This window comes from Pistacia vera, unplaced genomic scaffold (genome assembly GCF_008641045.1).
Source record: "Pistacia vera cultivar Batoury unplaced genomic scaffold, PisVer_v2 Contig341, whole genome shotgun sequence".
Taxonomy (NCBI): Eukaryota; Viridiplantae; Streptophyta; class Magnoliopsida; order Sapindales; family Anacardiaceae; genus Pistacia; species Pistacia vera.
In genome coordinates this window covers 861,988-871,628 of record NW_022196159.1, presented here as the reverse complement: position 1 = coordinate 871,628, position 9,641 = coordinate 861,988, and the positions used below count along the sequence as shown (strand labels likewise).

General features: G+C 35.2%; 1 protein-coding gene across 1 annotated transcript; it reads left to right on the top strand.

Annotated features, from left to right (window-relative positions):
* The first annotated feature begins 5,653 nt into the window (after positions 1 to 5,653).
* LOC116138509 (protein CutA, chloroplastic) lies at positions 5,654 to 7,870 on the top strand. Its single transcript, XM_031424217.1, has 6 exons — positions 5,654 to 5,930; positions 6,020 to 6,135; positions 6,235 to 6,297; positions 7,073 to 7,104; positions 7,253 to 7,347; positions 7,629 to 7,870. Exons 1-6 carry the CDS (start codon positions 5,749 to 5,751, stop codon positions 7,708 to 7,710), a joined length of 570 nt encoding a protein of 189 aa, XP_031280077.1. The 5' UTR covers positions 5,654 to 5,748; the 3' UTR covers positions 7,711 to 7,870.
* Positions 7,871 to 9,641: the final 1,771 nt, after the last annotated feature.

Genomic DNA, 9,641 nt, shown 5'->3' with positions numbered 1-9,641 from the left:
GTGTGGTTCATATAGAAACAAGTCTTTACCTATTTGCCCTTCTTAGGAAAATCGATTTCATAAAATGTGACTCTCGTGATTCAAACTCAGTGATGCTACCACTTTCTTATTCTCCTATGAAGACGTATCCCTTGAATGTTCTGAATATATTATAAAGATACATTCTTCCCCTTGGACCTAATTTTCATATTTATGGGAAGGATCATGAACATAGGCAGACATCCCCATGGCTTTAGGAGACTCAAATCGGTTTTCCGATTTGTCCATAACTCATATAGTGTAGTAGTAATAGATTTGGATGGTACTCGATTGAGGATATATGTGGCAGTCATAAGGCATCACCCCAAAAGGGGATGGCCAAGTGCTTGTGCCATCATAGACCTCACCACTCAAGTAGGGTTTGTCTTTTCGTTCTGCAACACCATTTTGTTGCAGAGTTCTGGGAATAGTTAATGACGTCTATTCCCATTTCATCACAAAAATTTCTGAACTGATCAGAAAATATTACGTCCTCGATCGGTTCGTAGAACTTTTATCTTTTTATCAATTGATTCTAACTAAGTTTTAAACTTTGAAAGCATTCTAAAGCTTCGATTTTTGAGAAATCAAGAAAACATAACCATATCGAGTGAAATCATCTATAAATGGGATGAAATAAACAGCCCATGTCTAGCCCTCACATCATTGGACCACATATGTCGAATGAATTAGTTGCAATGGAACTTCAGCTCTTATCGCTTTTCCAAATGGTTTTCTGCTGTTTTTCCAGCTAGGCAATGTTCACAGTAGTCAAGTCTACTTTTGTTAAGATCCTAACAAGCCTTCTCTTGCTAGTTATATTTCGTTGTTGGCCAATATGGCCAAGCCTTGCATGCCATAATTCACATCCTCATTATTAGAAGATGTAATAAAGGAAAAACAAAACATACTATATATAAGCAACATCAAGTACTATAAAACCATCGGAAAAAATAAACACAACCATGTATGTTGTGCCCAAAATAAATGGACACCAGTACTGGAAATTTAAAAAAACCAAGTTTAACAAGTTCAACACGGAAATCAAATTTCGAAGAATATGGGTGCATATAACAGTCACGTAGGTATAGGATTCGACCTCCACGCATGATCAATTTGCATGTGCCGATCCCTTTAACTTCACTTTTGAATTGTACCTACTATATCCATTTTGTTTCTCGTGGTATTCGTCGAAATTCCACAAAAGCACTCCGTCTTCGCATGTGGTTGGATACTGAATCTACAGTCACAAAGAATGAGACTCAGTTAGAAAACAGAACTGGAAACATTATATAACTTACTTGTGGAAACAAGTAATTTACCTTCTCGGCTCGCTACAATCGCGAGCAAAATGTCCCTTGTTACCCAATTATAGCATTTCACCTTTGCCCTATTCCTCTTCCTGGCAGGATGCTTTCCTTTTCCGTGTTTGAAGAACTTCTCTTCTTCCCTTAAGCCTTTCATATTGCCTTTTCTTTGGGATCCACCTTGGAATTTACGTTTAAATCCCTTCCCACCATGTGAACTGGAACCAGCCATATACACATCAGTATTGTGCTTACTCGCATTAAGGCGATCTTCTTCCAGTTCCAAATGGCGTATGGCATCTTCTAAATTTCTGATGCCCTCATTATGGGTAAGGTGTATTTCATATGTTCAATTTGAGGCAAGATCTTATGATAGCTTGAACCTGTTGTTCATCTGTTAGGACATGACCTGCATCTCTTAACTCACTTATCATGTTTGACAAATGCCGTAAATGTACTTCATAGTATGTTCAGGCTTTTTCTTTATGTGTCAAATTTGAGTGAGTGATCGGAGTTTGGTATGGACGTACCGCCAAACTTTGGACAAGTGCGGACACATGTCCTTTGTAATCATAATCCGGTATTCTTCATGAGATCATTGTCCATGCTGCCAACAAAGTAATGCGAGCAGTGGGATTCTTTCTTTTCCATATGTATAAGCGGCACGGTCTGTCTATGTTGAGCCGTGACTCCTCTTCAAGCTCTTCCATGGTTGTAGTAAGAGCTTCAAGAACCTCTGTTTTCCAAAACATATTGATTTTCATGCTCCATCTCATAATTGTCGCCGTTGAATTTTTCTCCTTTGTTAAGTTCGGCGACAATGTTCTTAGATGCAGATGTCATTTCTAAACAAAATACACGTTGGATAATGCTGTTATTCAATGCTCGGAACTACATGTTCATTTAATAATTATACAAATAAAATTGTATATTAGATTTGGAATCAAAAGTTAACAATGTCAACAATCATCATCCAATTCCAATTTCCAATTACATAGATATAATTAATTGCAATTCTAAAAATATATTTAGTCACAAATATAAATATAAATCAACATCAATTCACATAAAATTTTAAATTTAATAAACAAAATTAATTACATTATGTAATAGAATTCAACTGTAATAAAATTAAAACAAACAAATTCCAAAACAACAAAAAAAAAAAAAAAAAAAAAATTAAGTGTACAGCCACATTCCTAAAACTGGGAAGGATCTGATAATCCTTATCTAAGTCTTTATCAACTTGTAATTAACCCTAGGTAGGGGAAATCCCAGTTTCTTGTGATGTCCTTTACGAGTGGAGACTCCTATAGATGCCCTAGCTGTCATTTTTGCACCCCAATCTATGTACTCTTGATATAGTTGTTACCAAACGTCTATAATTTTTATTGTCATCTTTAAAGTTATGAACTTTCAGCTTGGTCCAAACCATATCAAGGAGACCAAAGAGATTAGGGTAACCAAGAGTCCTCTTGAACTTGGAATTTGACTATCTTCCTTTAATCCCCTATCCAGACAATTTCCTGAATCTTTTCATTACATAAATGAAATGATTTACAAGTTGCACCAACCATCCTCTGTGTCTCTTAAAAACAATGTGTGAGTTTGTAGAGTTCTAATCATGTTCATAACCCTTTCCCTTTGAGCGGGTGTTCTAGAAACATTGCAAGTCTATAACGTAACATTTTTCTGTAACAAATACAAAAAAAAAACTATTTATTTATCAAATAAAGGTTGACTATATTTGATAAATAATACACGGTTTATGGTTCAATAACAAAATTAGACTCATAACAATATACCAAGTATGCATTTTTATTCTTACAACAAAAGAAAAAAATTTACAATACTTCACGCGCTCCCACGCGTCGGCAGAAGCTTCACGCGCGCGGACGCGCTCACACACAATACGGGTCGGGTCAACCCGTTTCACACTAAAACGGGTCTATCCTGACCCGAGTTGACCCGTTGACTTTTCGGGTCGGGTCTTGACCAGGTTTGACTGACCCGTTGACTTTGCGGGTTGGGTTGATCGGGTTGATGACCCGTTTGACTTTACGGGTCGGGTTTGGTCATTACCGGTTTGCCTAACCGGTTCGGTCATATGGATCGGGTCCACGTGTTAACTTGACCCATATTTATTTGGATTATGGGTTGGGCCGGATACGAATATAATGGTTTGTGAATATGGTTAACACCCAACAAAATTAGCCCAATGGCTAGAGTATTGGGCTTTCCACCATGGAGACTTGGGTTCAAGTTCACCACCTACGCCTATTTCAATTTTTTTTTCAAAAAAAACTAACAGGATAAAAACGACATGCGTCAGTTTGTCGTCTTCAACCTCTGTCGGGTCTGCAACTGGGTACCCGACCCGGAAATCAACCCATTCAAAACCCGAAACTTCAAAGAGGCATATCTAAGTCATTTAACTCCATTTTTTATGATTCAAAAAACCTTTTCTTCATAATTTCATAAAGAATTTAATGGTCTAAGAATCATTATCAAAAAGACAACTTTTTACGTACAAAATTGAAAAAAATCAGAACTGCATTGAAAAACCAATAACATGCTTCAACATTACAGTATGAATTTCAAACAATATGAACCACGGCTCTGATACCAATGTTGGAAATTAAATAGAATAACATATATCCTAACATAATCCCAAGATCATAGTCACCATTGCAATCACATTTGTATATAAATGAACTACAATGAATTTACACAGCATAAATACCTCCTTTCCTTATCTCTGAAGCAACAAAGTAATCTGGAAGAAAGACCACAAATCGTATTTCTGTTTTCCAAATTCTAGAGAGAGAGAGAGCGTATATTTTTCTTGCATTTTTTTAGAGTAACAGTGTTCATGACTCAAAGAAAGAATTTTTCTTTTATAAGTAGCAGTTAGAGAGAAACTGCATTTGGCAGTTTCATCTCACACACGTCGCTTGGGGTAACCCATCATGGGTGTACCCCTTATCCAATAAATTGTAGTAAGGGACAACAAAGGTATGTTGTTAACGAGGCAATCTTCAAAAAAAATTGCGACAACTCCCCTTATAGCAGAGGCATTAGCATTTAGGGAAGCTATAGTTTTGGCTTCCAATCTGAGTTTGAGTAAGATATTATTGGAAACAGATTATTTAGATCTTGTTAAGGCCTGTAGGAAAGAAAATATTTTTTGGGAGATCGATGGAATTGTGAGAGACATTCACAATCTTGACTACAGTTGTTCTACAGTTGAGTTTCAATGAACCAGAAGGAAAACTAATTTGTTAGAGCATGAGGTGGCAAGACTAGCAGCTTCAGATTCTTTACCTCTGAATTGGCGGTCATGTTATCCATCAAGTATTTTGTGAATTTATCTCCAGGATAAGACATGCTAAAATCCGTCTGGATTAGATTGATTGTTTTATGTTTATGGCTATCATATACATCTTGTCCCTCATATGTATTTTGTCGTGGAATGGAATGGATTATTCATTTTGACCCAAAAAAAAAAAAAAAAGTACAAGGACTATGGGCCAACAATTTAAGTCTCTAGGCCTAATTGTCACTGTATAAGTGGACCTACTAATTGATGAAGATGGCTGGTGTAGGAAGATGTTGGTTCCTTGGATGCTGATTTCTGGTTTCATTTATTTGGATGTGTAAAATAGCAAATCATCAAGGTGATTTAGTTTTATTTTATGGTTTTGGCATGCATTACTTTAAAAAAAAAAAGTGCTAGTCTTATAAAGACAAATACAAAGGGGGCATATAAAGACAACCCCTACCCTTGATCTTCATGATTTCTCTCTCTCTCTTTCTCTTTTTCCTTTTTTTCTTTGTTTTTTCTTTTACTTTGTAGTCTTTTTTGTATAAGTCTTTATAAGGATAACATTTTTTCTTCAAAAAAAATATGATCTGATTACTGACATCTATCCCATTGCGCTTTCATTATCAAAAGGAAAGCGGTACTCTTTTATAATAAGAGTGAGGGACTGAAGTCATGGCAATATATATAAAATGTTGAAGGCCGCCAACCGCTTCATGGGCTTGATTGACAAATAGTCTATGAATGGTGGTGCTTAAAGTCCAATCAGACTCAATTCAACCCATCAATTATTCAAATTTAAAGTTTTTATTTTCATTTTTAAACTTATGGATTAAAAAAAAAATTCAATGGTCTTTTTTTAATGCTTCTGATATCCATCTACTTGGCCCATTGAATTTTTATTTCGTTGTACAAAGGTACCCATTTGTATCAAACCTAACAAACACCGCAACCGTTGGATCAATCTTTGATAAATTTTGCAATCGTGGCAAAATCACGAGGGAGAAAGTAGCTTCTGGAGCTAAAAATTTGCTTCTCCGAAGGTGAGAGTATCAGCTGTCAAGTGAACTCCAAGTAATGAATCATCATCTCACACTATAAATGGCTACCACACTCTGTTCCAGAGCCTCCTCAATCGTTTCATCTTACACTGTACGACGTCGTTTGCCCCTTGTCGGGGCGATTTGTATGCTAAGCTTAGGCATCTCCAATCTTTGCCCCACTCTCTCTTCCCCCTTCAAAACGGGTACCACTCAGTCTCTCCCGTTCGCCCCTCTTTTAAGGTACATACCTTAAATTTCGAATCAATTTCTCTGTAGTTTTATTGTAATTGAATTATCGCTTGTTAGCATTTACATAATTGTAATTTTAGATCAAAGTTTGGTACTAAAACACCATCAAAGAGCTTTAACGCCATCAAAATGGAAGGGAGCAGTGACACTGTACCGAGTATTGTAGTTTACGTTACTGTACCTAACAAAGAAGCAGGTATTATTTCCTTATTCTGTTTAGCAGCACGTCATCGTTTTTTAATTTTCTATTCTTCAACGGAATTGAGCTGAATATTTCATTTAAAAATTTGTTCAGGAAAGAAGCTGGCTGAAAGCATAGTGAAAGAGAGGCTTGCAGCATGTGTAAACCGGGTACCAGGCACGTGAATCAGTCTTTTAATTTATACTTTAATGCCATTACATTTTCTCTTGCTGGGATGTAGCCTTGTGAAAGACTTGTTTTGTGGGTAGCTTGGATTAAGAATAGTTTTCTTCTTTTGATGGAACTTAAAAGTTAAAAGTATTAAGATATATTAAAAGTTATTCATATCTAGTTCACTGCCAAGTTGCTCTTCTGGAAATAACTCTTAAAATCAGTTCCTTTTCCTTCCCTCTCGCTAAACATGGTGTCTGAATTGGTGATCAGAAATTTGCAGCATCTACTGAAATTACACCAGCTTTTTATAAATTTATCTGAGTATTAATAAATAAATGGACTCATCATGTTGAGCTTTTATGAAAAAGAGTTATCTTTTAACTGTATTTTTGGGTAAATAGGTGCAATGTTTTGGACTATTATTGTTGCCTTGTAAATCACATTCTCAACTTATCATAGGCTGCCTTTGATGCCATGATTTGACTGTAGAATAGGAGTTAGACGAATCAGTCTTCAAAACGAAATCATGAACTATTTTGTGGATTGATTATTTAATTGCATTGATTTTCAGAAAGAGTAACCTAGTCTTGGGAGTTCCTTTAGGACCATGACTGGAAGAAAGTTCTTTCATAGTGGAACTCTAGAAATTCTGCTCTAATTGCTTGGATTTGTTTTTGGTTGGTAGTTGTATCATAAAATTGCTGCTAAATATGTAGCATCTGTTTTATATTTCTTGAAATTAAGTTTTAAAATAATCAGAGATTTATTATGAATGCAGGTATTGAATCTGTTTATGAGTGGAAAGGAGAGGTATAGATTCTACATTCCCCACCAGAAGAAATTTGTGAAAAGAGAATTGTGGATATGAACTTATTGCAAGTCTTCCTAGACTGGTTGTTTTGCACGATTTTAGTTGTTCTGCAGTTTGCTTATACTAGTTAACTATCTGTTACTGCAGATACAGACAGACTCTGAGGAACTGCTTATCATCAAAACCAGACAATCCCTTTTGGAAGCTCTGACTGAGTATGTCAAAGCAAATCATGAATATGAGTAAGTACCAAGTTCTGCTTCATGTTCTTCACATAAGCACAAAGTTCTATTTGAAAATTTGGGTGGCTGCCTGAAAAGGCTGAGGAACGATATGGAACATGGTCATTGGCTTAATTCGCTTACATAAAATATGTTGTGGCCTGTTAACAACGTATCATAGGATTAGAAAACTTATATGCATTTCCTTACTGCATCGATTATAGCTTATTTTTGGACTAAGAATATTGAAAGATAAAAGCAAGATTTGGTTGTCTCCTAAATTAACCTTCGTCTTTGCTCAGTGAACCAGAAGTAATTGCCATGCCCATCACCGGTGGCAGTCACCAGTACTTGGAATGGGTCAAAAAGAGTACAAGGGATTGACTTTCTCGGACGTTGCAAGGTCTAATTGCGTGAACATCTATGCATTTGTGAAGTAGTTTGTGCCTCCTTGGGTTTTGATGTGTGTGGCGTCTGCAACATAAATAAAGTCTGTAATTTGACATTGGAACTTAATTGTAGGTGAAGGACTGTCTTTTGGTTATTTGTTGGGAAGTCTGTATATTATATGCTTTACTATATGGTATATGCTGGCTACCATAAACTTTGAAATTATTATTGGTTTTCTTTATGAATAATACTTTGGGTACTAACGGATTTTATTAACCAGTATACTAATCTTTGTTAAAATCACACATAGTATCCATACTATGCGTATGGTACCTATATTATGTGTTAAGTTAGTATACTGGTTAACAAAATTCGTTAGTACCCGTAGCATTACTCTTTCTTTATATCTAAAAAGACACTAATACTACTCTTACAAAGCCAATCTCCAAGTTTCCTTCTTTCCAATCAAGTGATTTCACACTAATTTAAGATGATCATGTCATTTAATAGTTATTTTATATAATAATATTACAATTTTAGGTTAGTGTCACATCAATTAAGCATAAAACTTTATATTTAAACTTATTGCTGTTTGATTTATAGCCATACACGTCATTGAATATGTTCTGCCTTAAAACACAATAAAAATGTTCTGACTTCTGATGCCATATAAGGCGGCTTGAAAATAGGGTGTTGAGAATACTTTGCTCCAGCAAATGAATGCCTACAATTATCATCTTATCATGGTAAAGCGCCCTCAACAATGAAAATTATGATTGTATATCGCTTCGAGGGAACCGTCTGAGTGACATTGGTTTTATTCTATATCAGTTGTTTCTTCTCTTCCTAAATTTTCTTCCCTGGCCAAATCTTTCAATCTCAGGCTAACATATAAATAACGTTATGTCTATCCTTCTAGTAAACATACAAGTTGTGCACGGAACCATCACTCTTGATACATGATTGGAAAAAAGAATGAAAAGCATGCGACCCAGACCTCTGTTTTAAAAACTGGACTGGTACGACGGGATCCGATAGCTTCTTCGGTCCGGTTCAGGTCTTTAGAGTTTTTTTGTAATATTTCAAAATTATAAGGGTTACTTTGTAATTTTATGGGAGTGTTTTGGAGATATGTCAAAAGTTTAAGGATTAATTAATAATTTTTGGGGAAATTTTTGAAATAAATAAAAACTTTAGGGACTAATATGAACTTTTTAGGAGAAGTTTTGTAATATATTAAAATTTAAAAGATTAATATGTAATTTTTTAAAAATAAAATTATAACTGATATTATCGATCAAACTGATCGGTCCAACCGGTTGGACTGATTGACCCGTGACCACAAAACAAGTTACCCTCTAGTCCGGGTTTTAAAACAATGCCCTAAACATCTAATATGAACCGTATAATCAACAAATTGAACCTTTTTATGTTTAAATATTGGTAGAATCAGATGCACAAACATGATTTAGTGCAAGAATCAAATAGTTATATTTAAAAATCAATAAAGATGTTTTTTATTTATATAAAAGTTCCTCTTTAAAATAAAAAATACTAATAGAAATACTCTTACAGGCATCTTGGTCTTGGTTATTAAAAGACGTATTGATTGCCTGAGTGGTGTCCAAAAGAATTTTTCTGAATCAGAAAAGCAACGATAACTTCGTCCCATTTAAGAATTCACAAATTGTCAATTAAAATTAAAAAATGAACTATCAAAAATCATAACTCATACCTATCCTAATTATGTTCGGAAGTTGACCAGGTGCCAGAATTTAGCCCAAAACCACCAGGAGTCATGACACCTAAGTTTGAAGCCGCCCCATGCCATGTTTTCTATTCTGAGAATTTTTTTAACGCAACAACGACACTTCTAAATCTAAACTTTCAAAGCTATACTCAGATTCGTACAGCTTGATTTTCAA